General features: G+C 36.7%; 1 protein-coding gene across 3 annotated transcripts in view; it reads left to right on the forward strand.

The window, feature by feature from the left end:
* LOC308056467 (uncharacterized protein) overlaps positions 1 to 24,267 on the forward strand; it is a 56,849-nt gene extending 32,582 nt beyond the window's left edge. For 2 of the 3 annotated variants that reach the window (XR_013924843.1, XR_013924844.1), the window contains exon 3: positions 7,868 to 24,267. Coding sequence is in view for 1 of the 3 variants with exons in the window: in XM_080371912.1 (XP_080228038.1) it covers positions 7,868 to 7,960; positions 8,718 to 8,807 (183 nt within the window). In the remaining 2 variants the exon portion in view is untranslated. The remainder of the gene's footprint in view (positions 1 to 7,867) is intronic. The other variant, XM_080371912.1, reaches the window with a different exon arrangement.
* The last annotated feature ends 471 nt before the right edge of the window (positions 24,268 to 24,738 follow it).

Here is a 24,738-nt window from a genome sequence, read left to right on the forward strand (position 1 = left end):
AATTTATAAAACCTTAGCCATTATACAAAGAAAGACATACCCGCTCTCTAGCAATTTATTACAAGTTTGTGTTAATTCTTTCTAACCATAGACTCACAGAACAGCCCAGGTTTGAAGTGACCTCAAAAGATCAACCCTTTGTGGGAAATGGAGCCTGAATGGGATTATTGAGCACCCTGTCCAATCGTATCTTGAAAACCTGTGGTGATGGGGACCCTACCACATCCCTGGGGAGGTTGTTCCACTGAATAATTGTTCTCACTGCAAAAAATTTCTTTCTTATATCAAAATGAAACCTCTGCCAGTGCAACTTGTACCCACTGTCCCTTGTCTTCTCCGTGTGGCTCCTTGAGAAGAGAGAGCCTCTGTCCTTTTTGTAGCTGCCCTTTAAATGTCCATCTCCGAACCATACAAAAAGAGATTCTGTTTCATATTGAGTGTAATCACGTAACAAATGACAGCTGTGATTATTAGCATGGCATGCAAACGTATGTACAATAAAATAAAATTCTGTCTTGATAAGACAGAATTTCTCCTCTGTTTGTTATGATGAAACAGACTGTTGCATACAAGAGAAAAATTATATGACAGTACAAAATAGTCTCATTTTAAAAGATGGGTTCTGAAATATACAAAGGCTGATGATGGAGTTATTTCCTGAGCAGCTTTAGATTAGTCCTAGATGATTATTAATCTGGTCCAGAAAAATCTTTCTTATTTGGGCCACACTGTCTTTCACTTTAAACTGAGGCAGGTGATTATTTTCCTTCCTGTTCTTAGTGCTAAAGGATGGCTGATATGGCTTGTTGACAGCTGCTTCATGCTGTTTTCCTAAAGCTTCCTAGAAGAGATCCATTTTATATACAAAGTCATCTGCTGAGTTCCAGCAGAAAATCTAGACTGACAAACTTTTAGCTTATTTTGGGGGGTTTAGGGAATATTGTTATTTTGATGAAATGGGACACTGATTTGAGAAAACACCTTTTTTGTTTAAGAGACAGGAAAAAAACTTAAATATTTCTTATTTATGTCTAATTAAGACAGGAAAAAACTATTTCTTAAGGTCAAGCACTTTGATTAAGTGCTTTTCAGAATTGGGGCATGGAATAAGAAACACAGATTAACTGTGTCTATCAGCAAGTGCTGGGAGCCTGTGCAGTAAATTTAATGTCCTCAAATACATACATGCCTGTGTCTCAAGTTCTGTTTTCAAAGATCAGAATCAGTTTTCTAACCGATTTAATACAATGACATTCCATTTACATATCTGTGTCGAGACATGAAAATACCTGGCTCACTCATAATAGCAAAGGACAAATATACAATACATTCAAAATAATGTGAAAGAAATAAGCTATATGCCAGCTACATGCCAAGAAAAATAATATTGGGTGTAGAACTGATCTATATACACATGAATAAAATACAGGCACCAGGACTAAAAGCTGCTGTTGTAAAATGCTGTGTATCGATGCTTGATACAGAAGTTCTAGTTGTGGCACTTGATTGCCCTCTATGCCTTGGCATGCCCAATCTAGGGTGTTGCTACAGAATCATCCACTGGGAAAGGAAAAGTATTTAATAGGGTTTTTTTTTACAGTAAATAAGCAACAGATTATGTAGATAGAGTTCTTAAAATGCTATGTTCTGAGATGAAGTCCAAATACAGACATCAAAGGCAGGAGAATTTACCGTATTGGTAGCACTCTATATAAAAGTGTTAGGAATTATTGCTTAGAAATCATATAGACTAATACATTTTTCTGACTTCCTTTTCAGTTATACATGTTTCAGAAGTAGAAAGCGTGTCAGACAGATGCATGGAAAATCGTTCTGGGAGCTATACTGTATATGGCATGCACAGATTCCTGTGGGATGTTATCTTTGCCTTCAATAGCGTTAATTTACTTCCATGACAATACATTGTATTTAAAACTTCAACCATTTCTTGGTACTAATATATAGTGCTGATGAGAGGTGTTATTACCAAAGTCTACTCCATCCCTATAATTTCATTGTCAAACCATGATGGAGGAAATGAAATTCTGTACAATAATCTCAAGCTTTGTAATATTTTGAACTGAGAGAGAAAACAGTGAAACTTAGACCATCCAAATCCAGAGAAGAAGATGTGAAACTGTACACCATCCTTCATGGTTAAATAAGAAAAATCCAAGATTTCCTTGATACAGATTATATTCTCTTTCATACACAGTTCAAGTTAAGAACTATCAGTGTTCAAACCTCCTCTACTCCTGTTACCTCTAGCAGCTGCAAATGTTGCTCTTAGTTACTATTTGACCAGTCTATTTTCATTTCATGTTCCAAACAAACATAGTATAGTGTTTACAGCTTACATTTTTAAAATATTTTTGGCCTACATCATTGTTCTTTCTTCTCAGTTTGCAGATGTCCATGCTGAGTATTTCTGCAAGGAAAATACGATTTATGAAATAATTCACCAAATACATAAATAGGTCTTCATGCAAAAGACAAAAAAAAAAAGTACTTCCAGTGGAAAATGCTGATTCTAGCAGTACACTTCATGAACACTGTAAAATAACTATAAATAACTATGATCTTTTGCTTGGATAGTCTGAGAAACTACATTCTTTTCAATTGCCACATCACAGTACATTCTGATGAATTTATGCAGCATTCATTCATCCCACATTTTCAGCTACTCATCCCAGATTCTGTTTTACCTTCAGATTGAACTTCCATTTCTATTATCAAGCCATTCTCATCATGGAATGTAACCATGATCCAATGACAGTTGTCACCTAAGCAGAACTGGGTTTCAGTGATGTCTTTGTTACATCAAGTGTCTCTGTACACTTGTTAGCATGTAGAAGAACAATTTTCTTAAACTGTTGTTTCTATTGCAAAGCATTAGAAAGTCAGAGTTATGGGGAATGGAATGGGATAGGATGGGATGGGATAGGATAGGATAGGATAGGATAGGATAGGATAGGATAGGATAGGATAGGATAGGATAGGATAGGATGAATAGAACAGAACAGAACAGAACAGAATAGAATAGAACAGAATAGAGTAGAATAGAGTAGAATAGAATAGAATAGAATAGAATAGAATTAGAATAGAGTAGAATAGAACAGAACAGAATAGAATAGAATAGAATAGAATAGAATAGAATAGAGTAGAATTAGAATAGAATAGAATAGAATAGAGTAGAATAGAGTAGAATAGAATAGAATAGAATAGAATTAGAATAGAATTAGAATAGAGTAGAATAGAACAGAATAGCATAGAATAGAATAGAATAGGAGTACAATAGACTAGACTAGACCGGACCAGACCAGACCAGAACAGAACAGACCAGAACAGAGTGGTTCAGCTGGAAGGAACCTACATAATCACGTAGTCCAACTGCCTGACCACTTCAGGGCTGACCAAAAATTGAAGAACGTTATTAAGGGCATTGCCCAAATGCCTATTCAACACTGACAGTCTTGGGTCATCAACCACCTTTCTAGGAAGCCTGTTCCAGTGTTTGACAATCCTCTTGGTAAAGAACTGTTTTCTTGCATCTACTCTGAACCTCCCCTGATGCAGCTTGGAGCAATTCCCACGCATCCTGTCACTGGAAACCAGGGAGAAGAGATCAGCACCTTCCTCTCCAAAAGGGCAGCAGAATGATTTTGAAGGTCATTCTCCTGCCTTATGTGTAGTGATGTCAGAAAAGCTAAGGGGTAATGTTTTGCAAAAAAAGATTTTTTTCTGTTGTGATTGTCCCTTGCAGTAGAAAAGAAGCACAGTTTATTTAAAATTACCAGGAAAGATTTGTTATTGAGGATGACTGCACCAGTATGCATTGGGGTCCATGCACCAATGTATCATGGGAGCTGCCCAGCTTGAAAGCAGCTTTGCATGAAAGGACCCTGGGGTCCTGGTGAAAACAAGCTTGCGCATGAACCAGCAATGTGCTCCTCTGAGCAAGGCGGCAAATGGTTTCCTGGGCTGCGTTAGGAGTGTTGCCAGCAGGTTGAGGGAGGAGACCCTCCCTCTCTGCTCAGCACTGGTGAGGCCACACCTGGAGTCCTGTGTCCAGTGCTGGACTTCCTGTAAGAGACAGACATGGGCATACATCGTACAAAGACGATGAATGGACCGGAGCACCTCTCCAATGAGGAAAGGCTGAAAGATCTTGAATGTGTTTAGCTTACAGAAGAGAAGGCTCAGGGGAGATCTCATCAATGTATATAAATACATGAAGGGAGGGTGCAAAAAGGACAGAACCAGGCTCTTCTCAGTGGTGCCCAGTCACAGGACAAGGGTCAATGGGCACAAGCTGAAACACAGGAGGTTCTCTCTGAACATCAGGAAATGCTTTCCCTCTGTGAGGGTGTCTGATCACTGGCACAGGTTGCCCAGAGAGGTTGTGGAGTCTCCATCCTTGGAGATAATCAAAAGCTGTGCGGACATGGTCCTGGGCAACTGGCTCTAGGTGGCCCTGCTTGAGCAAGGGTGTTGGACAAGATGACTTCCAGAAATCCCTTCCAATCTCAGACAGTCGTTCTGTGATTCTGTGACTGACCTGGTGTCAGCTGATTGACCTGCCATTTGGCCATGCTTTAGGATGTCATGTGTTACATGCCATCAGGGTTTTACAGTCAGGAGAAGACTACAGCTCAGGTACTTCTCTGCAATTACATATTCTTGATAGTGCATGATTTATATATATATGTACGTACATATATATATGATACATATGAATTATAAAAGAATGCTCACTAAAAGTTTAAAATGTAACAGAGTACAAGATATAATTTCATTATATCAAATTTTACAAATCAAAAGAATGCTGGTACTGATTGGACTGACGGTAAGAGAAGCTCACTGTGGGAAGAAAAGCAATGATACATAGTCTGGAATTCTTTAAGTTAACAATAATCTAACGTGGAAAAGAATGCATGGCAACCTGGTTAAGGTAGTAAGCTTTAAGAGAATGCTAGTAAAAAGCAGCTGTTATCTGGCCAGCCTTCTTTGGAATTAAAGCTTGTCTTCAAAACCAGTCCATTTACACCATTCCCCGCATATCCCCTTTTGGAAATTGAAGTGATCGTTAAATCTATTTTTAGATTTTATAGATTTATATAATTAATAGATAATTAGATATTAATCTAATAACTAGAATATTGGGTAACCCTTAAGCAGTGGAAGAATTCCACTCTGATCTCTCTGGATTCCAATGATGGTCAAAATTAGGAATGATTTTTTTTTTAATAACGGGAGACAACAGTAGGAAAATAAGATGCCTTCATCCAATGACATGCATTCGTCTTTTGTAGCAAAACCCAAAAATGTAGGCAATTTGTGACATAAATGTGTAATTTCCTCCCCTTAAAAGTTCTGTACATTAGGTTAATTTGACTGGGCTGTGGCATCTAATCTCCCTTCTTGGAGCCCTCCACTTCATAAGAACACAAGATATGACATCCAGCAGCAGGTGGTTGGTTACTCAGATTCTGTATCCTATCATCTGTACCAGCAGGTAGTGCTAAGCTGCAGAAACACAGAACAAACCCATTCATACACAAAACAGCTGATAGTCCACAACTCCCAATGAATACCAATTCAGTTGAGAAATACAGAACTTCTTAGTCAACTAGTCCATATCTGCATAAAATACGATTGCCCTAGGGTTAGAAGGCAACACTGTAAAGGTTTTCACTGGTCATAAATTATTATCAATTAACTTATTTAATAAAGTTCAGACACAGCTTTTACTCTATGACCTTGTGTAACACTGAATTTTACCATTGTCATGCTATATGAACTGATGTTTCCCTCTTTCATTTGATACAATTTTGTAGTTACTAATTTTGAGTCAGTTGTTAAATTGTTCTTAAAGACAAACACAAAATTATAACTGTCATGCTGGAACTGATCCAATGCACTGTCCCCAGCAGTGATACTATGGAAAGTGGGAAAGAGTACTTTGTTTAATAGTTAAAGACTGTGAAGGAAAAGAGTGTTCTATTCAGTCCTTTTTTTTTTTTTTTTTGTCAGCTTTACCTACGATGACCTCTGTGCTGTCTTTATTTCTATAAATCACCGCTCCCTTTCAAGTCTTAGCCAAGTTATTAGTTTTACCAACTTTGTGTGGCAATTAGTCCCACACTCTAATTTATTTGTCATATAAATACACCTCTAATTTATTTTGAATTTGCCAGCTGTGTTCTGTGAATATAAAAAGATTCCACACTAGAAAAATGGTTTCAGGCACATTTGTAAATACAGAAAATGTAGGCCAGCAATGTATTGTTGTAACAGCCACTGCTGTCTGACTCAGTCACAACTGCAATAAAAAATATGTAACAGCTCAAAATATTTTTCCATTACTTCTCAAAATCTTAAAGTAATTATAGTAAGAATTATAATTAATGTAGTTCAGATTTCCTGGGAAGAAATATAAATGTGTATTGTGTAGGCTGTAGGTTGGAAACGGATTTTTAAAATGCCTGTTTGGCTTATTTCTACTGGTATGTTGTTGAAACAAAAGGAAAGCCAATCTTCATCGCCATGTCATGGGTGGAATGAAATACAATGAGAATTCCTCTGTAAGGCAGAAGGTTCCCACACTTCACTGCTTTGAGCAGGAGGTTGGATTAAGTTGGAGTTCCTACCTGAGTCACACCACGATCCTCTCTGATCCACTGGCAACAACTGTACTGTCCCCTTCAGACTCTGTTGGACGTTTTGCCTCCATTTACAATTCTTTAATTTCACATGGCAATGTTGTTGCATTTTGAGGCAAGGTTTGGGAACTGTGGCTACTGGAAATTAAACTCTTAAGAGCCCTGACCAAAGGAGCAGGGAAGGGGAGCTCCGCTTAGGCTTTGGATGTGCCGCAGGCTAAGCACTCCTTTTCAAGAGGGAGAGGTGAAGCTGGCTGGAGAAAACACCAGTCTGTTCTGTCTAAGGAATTCCTTTGCCTTGATATAGTAATTATGGCTATCTGATTCAGTCCCTTAAGGGGCCAGCTGCTTTCAGAAAGTGGGAAGGAGTATCAATCAGCTGAGAAAAGTCTCCTTTCTTTAACCCTGCCTGCAACTGCTGCCTGAAGCCTCCTTTAGCACCTGTCTGTGCTGAACTGTACTCCAAAGAACAAAGTAACTGGCAGCACAATTTACAGTTAGAAGCCTGGTTCAACTGCACATTAAAATACACTACAGCCTGCAGATCTTGCAGTTCCGTGTGTCAGGAGCTTTCTATCATTATTTCTAGCGCAGTGGAGCTGCTGCACTAAACACCTGTATGAGGCAAAGAATCACTTACCTGGACACTCTTTAAGAATCTCGTGTGCACCTGACTCTAAGTCCACATAAGTGCCAGAGTTTGGCAGACAAGGAGGGTGAGACAGGAGATTGGGAATAGACAAGCAGGACTTTTTAGAGTTGAACTTAACTGCACTGACTGCGCTCCATCACTTTTTCTTGTTAAGCCCACAAATATCTCTTGAAAAATTGGGAAATTATTGTACTTTTCAGTACACTGTCTTACTACTAAAAATCTGCACTGCTGTGGGACAAAATTGTGTACAGTGTATATCTAAGCATACAGATTTTCTGAGTGCAAAAATGTGGGCTGTGCCTCAGACTATAGCAGCCTGTAAAAGTTTGTGATACACATCTGTATGGTACAGTTTGGGTACCAGAGATTCTGCACCAGAATCACAGTCTCCAGCTGTGTCTCCAGCTGTGGTAGCCACTCCATCTTCAGTCTACTCCACAAGTTCTTCCAGTTACAGGTGCTAGAAAGTACTGTAAGTGACCTTTTCTCATCACTAAATGGTACAGTTTATATGAATTGATGCTAGTTTATCATATTTTTGTCCTGACAGGATGCAGAAGGAAATAAGAATGTCTTGAGTACATGTACACACTGTGCTGATGCAGTTGGGACCTATGGAGGTGACAGCATTGAACAGCTCATGGTACAAAACTCTCTCTGCTGGCAGGCCCACCCTCTGTGAGCACCCACTGCCTTTGCAGTGCCTCTGAGCCAGCCTTGGAGTGTCACCTTTCCCCAGTGTGCTGCCGTGCTCACCTCTGTCAAAGGGGATTGTGTGCTGCTGGAAAGGGGTGTACTGTACACAGAAGGATGTAATTTCTTTTATTTGTTACTTCATGGATAATGTAATATTTTTGTGGGACTACTGTTTTTATGCTCAAGTTGTTTATAAACATTTCATTTGGACTTTAGTCCCTTTTTAAAAGGAGATTATAAAATAGGTACCTTGTTGGTGCATATTTCCAGGCAAATACATAAATATATAAAGCTCCTGCTTGAGGTGTGACACCCATCCTGGCTGAAGGATTGGAACTGAAGGTAATAATTATCTGTCCCAGCTGTGGAAGTTCCTTGTAAGAAATAATATTAAAAATGGCTTCCTACTTAAAGAATATGGTACATGCAATGATTAGACAAATAAAGATCATCAGTAATCCTGTACACATGGGAGATTCACAAAGATAATCTGATGGATGCTCTTAAAAGCCATCAGCTGTCGAAAGACATCTCAATGTGGTTTTGCATCTGCATTCCTTGTTACAGAAAAATGAAGTAGGATTTATAAACAAATATGTCAAGTGTATGTGATATGCTGCAATGATCTTATAGTAAAGTGCATGCTACATTCTGAAAAATAACACACTGAGGCTGTATCCTTTGCATTTTTGCATTTTTTGCAGGTGGACCTTTCAAGTGTATTTCTCTGCAGAGTTCATTTTTTAGTAAGTGCATTTAAAACAGAAAATAAGAAACAAATACAAGTTTTTTGATCAAATTGCTTACTCTTGAAGACTATACCTTTTTTGATGTCTCATCAATGCTTTCTATCATGTGTAATTATTTTGATAAAGTCTGTGGCTATCTAATATTTTCTGTTTACCAGCTGATTTGTTGATTACTATCATGAAATAATTCACCCAAAGTTTGGCTCTGACACCATGAAAGAAGGAGACATTTTAGTGCATACAGAATAAATAAAACCTTTAAAAACAAGTTTCCTAGAAGATCACCTTGCTGCCTTCAGGAACAGAAATATGCTCATCAGGAGAAGGGTACCTCTCCAGTGAAAGACAGAAGTGCAGGTTTGGTGCTAGCACTTTTCAAAACCCAGAGGGCTTTTACATGCTGGTGGCAGCATAGCTCCAGTGGTCTTACAGTAAGAGCCAGAGTGGTCAAAAGACACTGAAGACAGTGTAGTGAAAGTGCAGCCAAAAATTTTATTATCCCTCACCTCTTGCCAGTCTCAGGGGAGCCAGAAACTCAGAATTCCTCCTTCCTTTGCTGGCTAGCAGGGGTCTGGAGTCTTGCTCCTTGTCACACAGTGGCCAGAGGAAATCTCTGCCAGGGATCCTTGCAGGGTTCTGCTTTTATGAAAAAGAGACAGAATAAACCTGGCTTTTTGAGATTTTAAAAAACAGAAAAATCTTCACAAAGACCTCTCCATACCAGTGAGATTCTGCGACTGTAAACTGTTCTGTTCTGCCAGGCATTTTCAGGTAAATCTAAAATGTCAGTAGCACACATGTTAGAAGTAAACAAACACAATTACTAATGAAGTGATAGTTTAAAGTTCTTGTTCAGCATTTATTCAGTGAAAATTTGACCTTTGGAAAAAACTTCAGAATTTGCCCCATAGTAGTTTAATATTTAGGTGATAAAGCAAGATACTCAATTTCTTGTGTGTATGCATAATATTGGTTACAACACGTAAATGCAGTAGCTTACACTTAACAGTGTATTTTATGTGGAAAATCTTGAAATGAAACCTGCCCATTTTTCTGATAAAATAAAAAAAAAGTGTTTATATCTTGACAAAGATTAAATCATCCTTCAGTGCTTACCTGCGTGCTGTATTTGTGAATATGATTCAGGTCATTGTCTTCAAAATTACTGTTCATGCATGAAAAATTCAACAAATGTATGAGTTTATGTAAGATCTTCATGTTAAAAAAGTGTTAAGAATGTCAGTGTCTTCTGGATAGAGCTTAAGCATGGCTCTGTTGCAATGTGGAACATTCTTTACCTGCCTTTTATCCTGCAATAGTTTTGTGGTTACATAGCAAACAGCTTGTAATGCAGTCAATCTTCTAATTTTCATGAAAATTAAAATCACTTTCGAGGAAGTGAAATACACTACAATATAAAAATGTTAACAGTCATAAAATGTTAAATCCTGTATTTCAAAAATCCTCTGCAGCACATTTCAGGTGGTAACTACTGAATCTCTTCCTCATTCAAAACTTACATTACCTTCAACCGAATCAGTCCTTCAGGAGAATAGAAGGTGCATCCCATTGAATTCAGGTGAATTTTGCTAAAGAACTATGTTAAATGCCAAATCCATAACTCTGGATATAGCTAATGCTTTCTAAGTGCTCAAGGTTATGTTTTTAGACTCTATGCACCTACATTCTGAGACAGCAAAGCCAGAGGCATTGAAAAGGCTGAAAAATCACTTCTTAGCCTACAACTGGACTTGTTGCTTATAAGTGTTATTCTATACTCCAGCACTATGTCACATAACCAGGCTGAAAAGCCTTGGCAGATAATTTCGTTACTGTAAGAAATAATTTCAATGTTACAAGCAACTTGGGTGCTATGACAGATTTTTAAAAAGGCACTGCTGTTCCTCAAAACTGACAGTTTGAGGTCTTCAAAACCACTGCCCAGACCATTGTTAATACTATAAACAAAATTAGTCATATCTTCATCTCTAATTTGTATGGTAGCTGACCAGCCTTTATTTAGCTGTAATCCCTTTCCATCTGTGCTTTGCAATGCATTGGAACGTAACTTAGTGGGTACCTAGTGCCAGCTTTCTTTCCAACACATTCAGCTTCCATTGACTTCCATGGGAAATGAAGGGTGACAACTTTTGTAATAATGGAAGTCATAAACATTACTTATCACAGTCTTTCCCTGTTCACTCAATTCTACAGGACATGTTAACACACACAGGACTGTGGTTCTGAATGTAATAAGAAAACAAAGTGTTCAAGGGCAAATACTGCTGGGCAAAAAGTGCCTGACTGTCTTTCAAATCACTGGGCCGAATTCTGCTTTTGGTATAATTTTAATTATAGGATTGCTTTCAGTTTACATGAGATTATTGGTAACAGGAATTTGTCCCACCAAAGTTACTTTGGAGGCTAATTCAACAGCCCATTGAGATTAGTAAAGATAGTAGAATTTGGCTCACAAGGGAAAACCCCTCAGGATTTATAATCAGAAAAGTTAAGAGTGCATACAATGCCTAATCACACCATAAAAAAGATGTTAAACATCTTATAATTTCATTTTTCTGTATTTTATACATAAAATGCAATAAAAGTAAAGTTATTGTAACTGAAAAATTACTTGTCCTAAAGCAACATCCCACCCTTCCAAATACTGTGACATTTATGACTATGTTGAGGTTGTATCCAGCCACTATTTAGTCTCTCAGGTCTGGTCTCAGAGCAAAATGCATTCCATGGAAAGCTGAATGACGGAATTTTAGTTACAACACAATTTTCCAGCTGTTCAAAAAAGCCATATCATGGTGTATATTTCACAACTGCTGAAAAGCAATAAAATTAACTGACAACTGGTCATATCCATCTGGGCCCAATCCTGGAAAGTGTTAAGTGTTATGAATTTCTGCATTTCTGTTGAGGCCAGTGGGAGTCTGGGGTTTGCTGAGCGTTTTGTGGTCACAATAAGAGGAGAGAAGATCTTTCACCACCTCTTAGGCTAGGGCCAAGAGCCAGTAACATCAAAGCAATCCTACCGTTGTTAAACTAGATCCAAAACACATCCATATGAAACATGGTGCCAGTGGAAATTTGCTGTGTATTAGATGATTTGTGTCTGTTTCTCTAACACTAACTTTGGAGGTCTTTTGGATCAACAGCGAGGCACAATATGAAAAAAGCATGTTTTCTGCATCCCGGTGGAAAAGAATCATCTGTGTGAACTGCTGCTACAATGGTAAAAAAATTCTAGAAGTATTTTATTTGCAAAATATTTATGCTATATCCTCAAAAGAAATGAGGATTATCTTAATCTTTACATCAGTCCTTACTTTAGAGCCAAAAAAGATTGTCTGCTTTGGGAGGATAACAAATCTGTCACTTTTAATCTGTCTAATAGACTGAAATTTTCCCTTTTCTTTTGGTGCCCTGAAGGAGCAACATCACAGCTGGACACATTTTCTGAGTAATGTAACTTCTTTAGTGAGGACTGTAGGACTGCAACTTCTTTACTTCTTTACTTCAACTGGAATCGTGCACTGGACTGACACTTCCAAGCCTCTTTCCACTTGCCAGTCATATCTCAAGGCCAACCAGGTTACTCCTTCAGGAGCTTTGTCTCAGTAATCCCTTTATTCGAACACTGAATTGTACCATCTGAATGGCATAATGCGAATGTGCTATTGGTTTATTTAATGATCAATCCCTTCTCCCTCCCATCCCAGATCATTAACATTGTCTTGATTTGATACAGAATAAAAAGAAACAAGTGTTTCCGTAGGCTTTCAGCCTGACTTGTCCTTAAGAATTTTGATTTCTTCAAGTGCCAAGCTCCTTTTCAAGATTTTTTTAATGGACTGTTAAGAGAAAAGTAGCTAATATCTGATTTTGCTGCTCTGATAAAATTTAGCATCAATTAGAGAAAACTGCAGGACATTCTAAAATGTTTCAAAAATTTGAGAATATTATTCTTATTATATGATTTTTACAATAATTATCTATTTAACGGAGGAGATGGATGTTCACCTGAGGTCTACTTCCACAAAATTTAGTCTCCTGAGTGGTCTGTGCTGTTTTTAAAGTTACTAATGTGAAAAAGGATTACTGCTGTCACTAAAGTTTATGGAATGAGACCCTGAAGCTCCACTAACAACTTTACCGTGAACTTTTTTATTGTTTGCTTACAAAACAGTTCATTACAGTGCCATCCAGACTGATGCTGTATACCAGGACCTTCGGCACCCTGTGTCCATTCAGGGTCTGAGACTTTAAAAGCACGAACAGAAAGGCAAAACCAACCAGAAACTCAATTACTCTCCTGCAATCCAAACCCCACATCTCTGAAAATGTCTGTACCTTATAAATGATGAACTTAAAAAAGTCACTAAACGCATCATAGAATAATTCTTACCTGAGTAACCTGATTCTGCAGAGATGCAATGAGGAACTAGTCAAATAAAAACCTCAGAGCAAGGGAACCTAGCACAAATGCAAAGGGAAACGCTCAGGTAGCCAGATATATCCACGCTATCACATATCCAGACGGAAGTACTCATGACAGTTTGCTCATTAAATGACTCCCAAAGTGAACATTTCAGTATTTGCTTGAAGTCTTCTTTATTTTGTAGCTTGTAACAACCTTTATAAAGAACTCTTGAGAACTTCCTCTAAGTATGTCATTTCTTTCCAGGAAAAATGAAGAAAAAGGCATCTGCAACAAATACTACCATCAACAGAAATTTTACCTGTCTAGCCCAACTGTTGATGTACTTTCACCAATTTATACAGCTTGTATCCTTCTGTGCCTGTTGCTGTACAAGACCTATATGTACTGGCACATCTTTTCCTGGGAAAGAGGTAATTAATGGCAAAAGAAGAGAAGTAGAATTCCCAATCATAGCTCAGATGCCTTCTCATTCTTGTCTTTAAATTGCTTCCAGAAGCTGTGATTGTGCTTCACACATATGTATTTCACACATAGTTTTACGAGTTAGTAGTGTAGCACATCTACCTTCACTAGCAGTGAGCTTGAACTAGCACAACTGCAGTATAACTGCTGTGTGCATTTTCATTGTTGTTATCATCTAAAATACGAGTTGGCACTTCAGATGTGAGCATGAACAGCTGCATTCTTGAAAATCTTTAAGAAAGTTGGGATAATCTCACCTCAGAAAGTAGGTTAATAGTATATTTACTATGGAGAGATCTTAGCAGTGAGGTTCCACTTGTCTTGGTGATGACCATGATGTGCAGAAGTTTGAGAAAAATTAACTTATCATTATTCCAGGCTGATGCAACATGACTGCCAAAGAAACAAGTAACTGCAGTTGAAGCAAAAATACTAGAAGGTGTTCACCTACTCGATAATCTACCTTTATACATTCTTTTAAAAACAGGGGAGTTAACCAGTACTGTGTCACAATCTTTATGACATTTTAGTCACCCTGACCCATCTACTTATTTTAGACATGCCTGGTTAGTGTTAGAACTTCCATCCTAAAATATCACTCTGTAGTTATCAAAAGTCAACCGCAGGAGCAGAGAGCCGGTGTAGTGCTGGCTATTAGCATTGCAATCCATTATGATGCAGACAACAAGAGAAATGTTAGACGTCAAGATGCTTGTAACACAACAATCTAGTTGCAGCCTGCTCCACCCTAAGTCCTCCTCCATTGCTTCTTCCCAGTCCATACTGGTAAAGCTATACACATGGCAGCAATCATAGAAGACTTGGAAGAAAATTCTAGTGTCAGTAGATCTGAGTGGAATCCACTGCCTGGGAGACAATCCTCTTTATTGTCTTTTTCCTATCCGTGTTCATCAAATAGGTGGGGTAATTTCAAATAATTCCACTATGAACTATGAACTAGAGAGGGAGCAAGGAGTACAGAAATAACTTCTCCCTGTACAACATGACCCTTCTGACTTCAGATCATGGTCCCTAAAATAAGGGGTCATGCAGCCCCTGCAGGCTCGTTGCCAGGTCTCTTTAGATCAGAGGCTGCTGGTCCTACTGACTGTTGCCAAATTACGTGTGTACTCAACTGTCTGCTAGGGACTGAGCTGAGACCACTAAACTAATTTCATGTAGGAGTTCAGGTTTAAGTCATTTTAAAACAACATTAACATATTTCATATGCTTTCTCTCCAGGAAAAAAAAAAGCCCTTGAGAGGCCGAAGTAGAATAGTTTCTATAACACAAGGTAATCTTAAATATGATAGATGTAGGATCTGCCTATGACTTGCTGTCAATTACAGAATTTATCCCATATCAGATGAAACAAGTTTAATAAACCACTTAAGTGTTATAAGGTATGCTTCCTACCAACATGAATTATGTATCTATCTGCAGCCAAATGTACGTGTTCTATCACTCTGAATATTAAATACAAAAACTATGTTTAAGTAATGTGAAGGGTCTGATTTAAAGCAACAAAAGCCAATAAATTCAAAGTTTATGCTGGCACTCTATCCTTAACTCACACAAATTGTTTCAAACAGGTATAATGGCATGAATTACACCCCTTTTACATTTATGTTTCTACTTCCACATTTGAATTTCCTGAGTTTTGTCAGTGTCTCTCCATGAGTGTCTTTAAATAGAGTTCTAAAATGTAATTTATTAGCTTTGTTTTTATTTTTTAAGGCAAATGTATGCCTTAGAGAAAATTAAAAAATTCACATTTTTTTGTCTGAGGATGGAATGGCTCCTTTGGAACTGTTTTAGTTTCTCTACTTAATACACAATTATAATGTTTAAAATTATTTATTAATTACTTTATTAACTCTGTATTATTCACACAAGAGACTGTAATGGGTCCACCAGAGCTTTTCTGATCTCTTGGGTTACCATAGAACTGGTCAGCTATTTAGGAAGCTCATTAAAAAATAATTTTTATAAGCAATTCATAGTCTTAGCAATATGGATAATAGCAAAGTGAAGATGTACAGTGTTCATGTTTCAAATGCTGAGTAGGGTTTTAGCTGCTTTTCTGTTTCTATCATTTTCTATGGCACCACATAAACGTGAATAGGACTGTGAGAGCCCAAAATAAATTCTACACAAGTGGGGTTTCGCCAGAGGATTCCACCTAACTACAATTGGGAAAAACTGGTAGAGAACACAAAGGAAAGGTGTGGGTTTTGTATCTATGGCAATGCTGCTAATCAAGAAGTACCTTTAAGTCTTTGGTGAGTGGTGAGAATGAAGCAAGGTGGCATTCAACAATGTGATGCCTTAGTACAGCAAACAAATTCAAATCTCAACATATGGGCACATACAGCAGTCTTAAAATGTCATCTTAGTTGTAAGTTCCTCCAGAAAAGAATACGAGTTATAGCTAAGTTGGTAGCACAGAATGCTTCTATTTATTAAACAAGACAAAGTTCTGTAATACAGTATAAAAATCTCAGACTCAGAAACTGAAAAATCGTAAGTTGTAAGTTTCAAAATTAATATCAGTACTTTGGGAAAGTCACTAAGACTTTTTCCCTTTAAAATTTCCTATCTGTAATACAGGAATACTTAACTCCACTAGGGTGTCTCAAAGATGTACTTGTTATTGTTGCTATAGAACAGAAAAATACTACATGTATGCAAAATCCTACTATTATATACTTATTTTTTTATATGTACGTTTGGTTAGATTTTTATCGTGGACAGCTTGTCACATCGGTTTCTAAGTACCCAGTGTTATTCAGCTAGCTTAACATCTAATGAGTTTGCTCTGTGTGCATTTATTGAGTTCATTTGAATTGCACTATTATTGTGATAGAGCTGCTAAGCTGTTAACAAAAGAAATCCCTTAAAATTACTCTGGTATGTAACCTCTTTCACATAAATGTTCAGAAAAAAACTTAGTATTTCTCTTCAGTTTAGTTATACAGCAAATGTGATTTTCATTGTGGACATTGTTCTTCATGTTAAGGTGAGGGAATAAAAAATAATAGTAAAAGTGGCAATGGCTCAATACACTTTTTCATGTTTTATTCAAAAGCAGTTTTATTCTGTTGTTCTGAAGTCTGCACATCATGTGTAACTATATGACTTTACACTTTTAGAGATGTTCTGCACATCAGAAAAAAGTATAAAGGTCCATGTTTATCTATACCTGGCTCATGAACGTTAATTCTTAGGATTCTTATGATTGAAGATTCTTCAGCAGGGATCAGACTTAGTACGCATGATGTCAAAGGAAGTTGTAACCTAAGTGAGTTACAGAACACATCACGGTGAACTGTCATAGGAAATACCAAACATAATGAATAAATTAAACAAAAGAATATTACTTCTATGAAAATACAGTGCAAAGTTTATTTCATACAGGAATTGGACAAGTCTCCTTCTCTTGAGACATTTTGACTTCAGTCTCCATGTTCTATTTTAGATTTAGTTCTGAGGGTCATCATGATCAATTGACAATTTAATTCCCATTATGTTAACACTGTGGTATTTGTTGCTATATCAGAGGTTCTCCATCAAAAGATAAATCATTTCGATCACTGGTTAACTGCTTCTGAATGCAGATCCATAAACTAGTCCTAATGTTTCACCTAAAAAAAAGACTACATAACAAAACATTTAAAGTGAAAGCCTACCTGCTAGTGTTTTTTCCACTGTGAGCATGATGGTCTACCAATGTATATATGTGGCCAATATAATTTCATAATTATGTACTACTATATGTTTAGAAATCATGTGTGAGCTTATGCATATAGGGAAAATAGGTTAAGGTCTGGCAGCTTTGTTCAATTGGTTGTAAGCCATACTTACATATGCATACATGATTCTACACAGTTTAGAATGATAAAGGCCTGATGTATGTGTATGACTACATTGGCATCCTTGAAGATAGAGCCAGACAAGCAGGGAAGAATACCTAATACAGAAGTGAACATTTACCAAATGCAAAAAATATCTAAACAACAAAACCTTTATAGTTTTGCTGAAATAGAATATATAATATAGAGCGAGAAAATGATGGTGGTTATTGTGATTCTAATTAAATTAATTTGTGTCTCAAAGATTTAATAATTTACTTTTTAATCTTTAAATAAAATTGAAAAGGAAGATGTTCTGCATCTGGTCTTGAATGCCACATCTCATTCTTCTGAATGCGACAGGGCAGGATAAATTATTTTATTGCTGCAGCTGACTGACAATGGAAATTTATGTGTGGTTTTAGCAAACAGTGATCAGGAACAGAGGAAAAAAAAGGAGCAAGGAGTCTTTTTTCTCTATTGTATGATACAGGAAAAAAATTAGTTCTTGTTTTTCTCCTGTGTCTGAAGACATTCTAAGTCTTGTGGGTCTTTGAAATCGATGGTTTTCAGCTGAACGATTAAAGAAATTTTTACATCAATAGAATCACAAGTTGAGAAGCTAAGCAAGTGAGGGAAGGAAATTTCTCTAAAAATACTGCCTAAGAACTCATATGCCTACCTTTAAACAAGCAAGGTTTAGCAGCCATCTTTACAAAGCTTCTAGTGAGCAGCTTTTATTTTTAAAAGTTCTGGATAGAGCTTTGATTGCTCAACATTCCTGAAGTACTCCTCACTTTATTTTACATGCATAATTTCTCAACCTGATTTTCCTCTTGTGACCTTTTGTTTTTAATTTTGTTTTCACAGGTGATGATTTTTATGCTATATCTTGAGGTAGCTTTGAATTTTGTTATAATAGGAAAGGGTTTTGTTGTTGATAGTTTTACTCTAGGATTAACTAAAAAGCAGATGAACAGATTTTTTCAGACAGCCCAGGAAACTAATTTCTTGGCCAGAGACCAAATGAAGTCTACATTTTGACCTGGCTCAGAATTGCTTATGCCTGTATTTAGAATATTTTAAACAAAAAGCATCCGGGTATAAATGGTAATGATTTAAAATAACAGTACTCAGTTGTAAGAATTTGAGATTTTAGGTAATTATGTACAATTTATGAATTTTTTGGTTATATTAAACTGACTTAATATTGAGTCCTTCAGTGCCTCTAGATTCACTCCTCTGCTGTCTGGATTCCTGTAAAACACACAGGGAAGACAATGAAAAGTGACTAGTCCAAATGCCTCTCAGCTGCAGAACAGTGTTTTAGAATAACACTGTGTCTGAAGCTGCAAAATCCAGCTTGGCTCAACTTTTTTACAATCTGGGGAGAGGTACATGGAAGCACCCACTCAGAAGAGGGAATTGAAGTTATTGAAAAATTATTAAAGTCATTAAAATTTTGGTACACATCTTTAGAGACACACAGAAAAGTAGATAAAAAAGGATCCAGCTTAAAAGGGAAGAGGACATAAGGATACTTAACACAATAGTCAAGAAATACTAATATTTCCAAAAGAAGGCATGTTGGAGGAGTTCAGCTCAGTAGATATGACAAGAAAAGTTGCAGTGACACAGATATGAATCTCATGAGCATCATGGCCAGTAAGAAAATGAAGGCAAGCAATATGAGTATTTGTTCTACTTGGATCTGAGTATCTCTTTTGCTTTCTAAAGTAAAAAGTGATTCTTACAAAATATTTTGAAAATCTTTTTCTGCTTGTTCTATTGATCAGATGACCCTGAATGGATGAACTGTAAATTAGAGAGGAGCTCTAGGAAAGGTATTGTTTAAGCTACCGAGATGCTTTATGAGAGATTCAGCACTACTGTAGACTTCAAGGCAGCTGGAATGTGGATACTCTAATCTAGAAAGGCTTCACAATGAGGTACTGCGCTTACGAAATGTGCTAGTGAAATGAGAACATAACCTAACAGAGAAAGCATGAAAAAAATATAGACAGTTTGTAACTCCAGGCATAGAAATCTCAAAACATAGAAATCTCGCTGTAATGGGTTCTAGATGAGTGCTTGGAAATGATAGATATGCTTTCTTTGTCTAAATTATGTATCTCTCAAATGCAAAGGAATATTCCTGAAATATTTTCCGTATCTGCCAGGTTCGTATTGGTTTATCTGTGTCATTCCATGCAAAGTACTTACTGGGTTAGTTTATGAAAATAATTTGCATATCACCATAAGCATCATTTTATATTTTTAGCACTGATGAAAGGTGAGTTTTGCATGTATTTATAGGAAGACTGCAGAGCAAACTACAATGTACATGCATGTCTCCCACACTGCCTCTTTGGACTATCTCTCTCAAGTAATCCATTTTGTTTTCCATCAGGGATCTTTAGTGAACACAGTCCTGTTCAAAACAGGTTTCCCCTCTGAGATAACTAGATCCAGAACAGTGGAAATTTATACAGTTGCAGGTGTTAGCTGCCATTATGCGTATTGGCCTGTCCACATCTAAGTTTTATGCCCTGTCCCTTCTCAAGCTTCATCCAGACGCCTTTTTCCCTCTAGACTCTCCCACTTCTCCTCTCTACTACTCCTTGGTTCTAATAACAGGATTAATTTGTCCCCTTCAGGTCTTTTTGCTGGTTGAGAGCCAGATTATGAGGAGAGAAAATGCACTTTGACCCCTTACAATGAAGGAAAAATTCCATTCCCCACAGTTCAGCTGAAAACATGATGTTTCAGTTGAACTGAGGGAATTATGGCATGACTTGACTGTGAAGCACGATCTGTAACATTGAAGAGTTTTGGTTTTCATTTTAATTTTTTAGGATATGGTGTTCCTGATGGACATCATTAGGAGATGCATTTCTGACCACTTTCATGGTCTCTAATGTATCCTTCACCTGTATCTGCCTTTTCATTCTTGGAATAATGAAAAGTAAAAAAAACCCCTGATTTAAAAAAACCCCTGATTTCTGTATTCAGATTTCAGAAGTGGAAACCAATCAGAGACTTCTGGGATTTGTTCTTCCAGCAAAAATTGAGGTCTTATATGATGTAGAGCATAGCAGTTATGGTTATGTAAGAGAATTTTGCTAGAGAATGGATAGAATTGTGTGGCTGATGGTGTTAAGTGAAAGAAGGGTTAACCACCACACTGTTGTGCAGTGAAATGGGCAAGAAAAACTCTGGTTTCATTTCTGAAAGTATTGCAACTACATGCAGTTAGTCCTGCATATTCATAAGACTAGGTACGAAACAGAAAAATGAACCAACTATGCTATTGATGTCTAGGAGCGCTGGCCTCTTGGCCTGTTACTCTTTCCCATACAGTAAGTAAACAAACAATTTCATCTTTTGCTAAGCTGTCCTTGGATACTTCAGCCTCCTTTTAATCAAGTGCTGCTTTAGCTCAGCTTTTGTAGCTGCGTGGCTTTTACTAAGGAATGTTCAGCTCTTTCCAGTTCCTTTTACTCATTTGATACATAGCAATAGAGAAGAGACATAGATTCAATTCCCATGACTAGGTTAATACACAGCAGGAACTTAAAATAGCATCCAATTAATTAAACAACAACAAAAACCACCCCAAACAAACAGTAAAGCAGAATTTACCAGAATAAGAAATTCCTATATTACAGTGAGATGCTGTCTCAACCAATCCTGTACTGTTTGCTTAAATACCAGAAAAGTAGTGTTAAAATTCTCATGAGGAATGCAGATTCTGCTGTCCACTGTGAATAGAAAGGTAGTCAGAAATGGTCCACTTAGTAAGATTCTTCTAATGATCTGGATGCAAGAAAAGAAAACTGTTCTTTGCCATATACAACTCCTGCTGTTGTCACATTAAATCTGAACTGGACCAACTGAATTTCCAGCAGTATCCTTCAGACAGCAGCGGGGACGTGCCTGTCTCCTGCTGTTTTCTTGGGGGAAAGGGAGAATGGGTGAATCTGTAGTTGTACAACTTGTACAAGGGAATAGCGAAAGAATACCCAATCCAAAATCCAGTGAAGATGAGGGAGACTTTCCGTTACGTTCACGGGCTGTAGATAATGGCACAAGTGACTTACACTTGTGCTGACAGGGGGATGGATACAACCATTAGTAAATGTAGTAGCAACAGTTATCTATAGAAAAACACAAAAGCAAATCTACTGTGAGAAGAATCTCGGTGTTGTTTTAATATGAGTATCTAAGATATTAGATGGAGATTGTGTTTGGATATTTACCTACTTTATTAATTAAATTTTAAATTATTTTTAATTATAGATATATTTCTTGCTGCACATACATAGTAGATATCTGTGGGTTATTTTCTCTGTGATGATAATAATTTGAGGGTGAATAAAGAAAGGAAAAGCTATAAATTACTTTTATTTTTTCCTTTTATGCTTCAGTGCATTAACCTGTTTGGATAATTTCTATAATTAAGTTCTCAAAAAAGTGTATAATTATAAATACTATCATCTGCATGACCAAGACTAAAATATGGGTGTATAAAAGTAGACATTAAAACTATAGAAAAATAAGAAGAGCTGAAAAACTCTTTCCTGACCTCCCCTTTCTGCAGATTTCACCAGTGGTATTATAATGGCTATAAAAACACTAAGACAGAAATTTCGAAGTAATTTGGACACAAAAGAAGGAGTGATCTTATCAGTGTTACTTTTTTTTTTTCTATGAAGAATTAAATTGATTCTTGCAAGAGGTATAGGATTTTTCAGCAATATGACATAATTCTCCATACCTTTTCTAGCATGTAGGTGTTTACTGCTTTAAGAAAGAATGATCAAAACACTTTATAATTTTGAGGTTTTAGTACTCTATAGTCATTATGGTCAGGTCTAAATACTTACATAAAATACAAGGCCGAGAAAAAACCCAACCTTTGATTGAAACATCATTCTTGGCAAGTGTCTGTCATTTGAATATTACTCATACTCCCATTATGTTGTGATTCATGATGTATTTTAGGCAAAAGAAAAGAAACAATACTGAAAAAGTTTCTGAAAAAAACCCCCACCAATCAGGAGCTGAAACAAAAAGTAATTAAAGCTGTCATTATCTTTAACAGTCTTCTACAACCTTTTACTCTTGAAACTCATATAAGTGTGTTTGTTATTTGCCATAACATAAACCCATGTTTTTCTTCGTACACATCAGTTTTCATGGAGGTAATATTACTGATACACTACTACTACCACTACTACAACCTGTACTACTAGTACTACTACTGATACTACTACTGACGATTATAACAATAGTATTAATGCTATTTTCTATGTTATACACACATACTTTTCCAAATTCATAAGTCAAATCTGCATTTCGGCCAATTTATTTTGCCTTAAATGATAAAATTGTGGTGTATTGCAAGGTAGAGCCACTCATCCAATCTGAATGTTTTGTCAGCTTACAGATGATTCATATAGATCTGTCCTGTTAGATTACTTTACCTGTACTAAATTATCTATAGATGCTAACTGCTATTGATAAATACAGCCTGTTTTTAGGGATACCATCATAATTAAGAAATTGTACAAGAATACCATTGCAAGATCCTTAATGTTATTAAACTCTTGTGTTCTTGTAAAAGGCTCATTATTTTGGCTGCTTATCCTTTATGGAAATCAGAATATTTATGGAATCTGCTAATAACAAAAAAAGAATCTATTAATAGCTGAAATCCCATTGTGATCTTTAAACATACTGGCTAACAATGAGTCCACTTTGGCAATGACAGTTTTACAGACTTTTACAAAACAACAATCAAAGTTTTAACTAATCTTTAGTTGTTTAATAGTATGTTGTTTTCAGGCTTTCTATTTGGAATGTCCAGTATTCCTCTGTCTCTCTTGCTTTTTATAGTGTTTGGAAAGTTGTAGAAATAAATAAACTTAGATCTTATATCTGCTAAGTTACCAAACTTCTCTTTATTTCTTACTATTGGATGGCTATCTTTCAGTTCTCTTTTATAATGTCAGTTTATTTCCTTCAGAGAAAAAAAATATGTTGGTGTTTCTGTAAAAATGCTATATATCTTGATAATTCATCGATAATGATATTGAGTAAAATTAATTATTTTTACATTTTTGGTTGAACAAGTAATGAAATCCTGTTACATGACAGACTGTAAAACAACCTATCAGTTTATGTTACGCTATGCTGCTTATTAGTATGGTCTAGAGACCTTGGGATACCAGTTTGAAGGAGGTCCCAAGATTCACACTGTGGCTTTAATAACTTAATACTTCACATCTACTGTAGATTTAATGTTCAGGTCATACAAGCATGTTCACACCAACTTTACAGTGCATGTAATGGTTGCCTTACTTGGAGAGCAAGGTAGCATGGATGGGTTTATGTTTGACAAACTGGATTTGCTATGCACATACAGCGTTGTGAGGACAGGTGCTATGCTAAGGTTCCTTAATAAGGTCTGGCAGTAATTTCTTAAAAAAATGGACAGTAGTGAAATAACTAAGCCTTAAAAATAGTGCAAGAACTTTGTAATATCAAAGAGAATCACAGCATGTTATGAGACACAAAGGAACAAAAGGTGTAAAAATAGTTAGAGGTTTACTTAATAGAAAGAGATGCATTGCCACATTAAACAGTACAATGTATGATTCAGCTCCACGTTCTTTCACACTTTTTTCTTGAAAGTAGTTACACTTTTTCTTGCCAATAAATGAAAGGATCAAGGACATACCTGACTGTTATCTTCCCACACTGCCAATTCATGGGAGAGAGACACTTTGGGATATGCTTTGAATATCTAAGATCACTCAAGACAAAAAGAAATAAGATCTCCGATGCCCCACTCCCCCACCCCCACAACTACCCCCACCCCACCCCACCCCAAACCCAAAACCACCAAAAAAACAAACCCAGAAAAATGAAGGAAAGTTTGTTGACCTGTTTTGGTCTCTCTCCTGTTACCTTTTCATCAGGTTGACTACCTCATACTGGCAGTTGCAGGTTCCTTTTTGTAAATCTTTCATTTTATGTGAGGAGTGCCTAGAAGTTTTAATTTTGTTCTTACTCAGTGATGGCAGCCAACACTACAGAATACACTAAGGCAATCCCTGTTAACCATATGTATATTATATTGGGCTTTTGTGTTGGGACCTTGCACAAGCGTTCAGCATAGGCTCAAGGCCATTATGAATTGGCTTAA

Source organism: Falco punctatus, assembly GCF_963210335.1.
Source record: "Falco punctatus genome assembly, chromosome: Z".
Classification (NCBI taxonomy): domain Eukaryota; kingdom Metazoa; phylum Chordata; class Aves; order Falconiformes; family Falconidae; genus Falco; species Falco punctatus.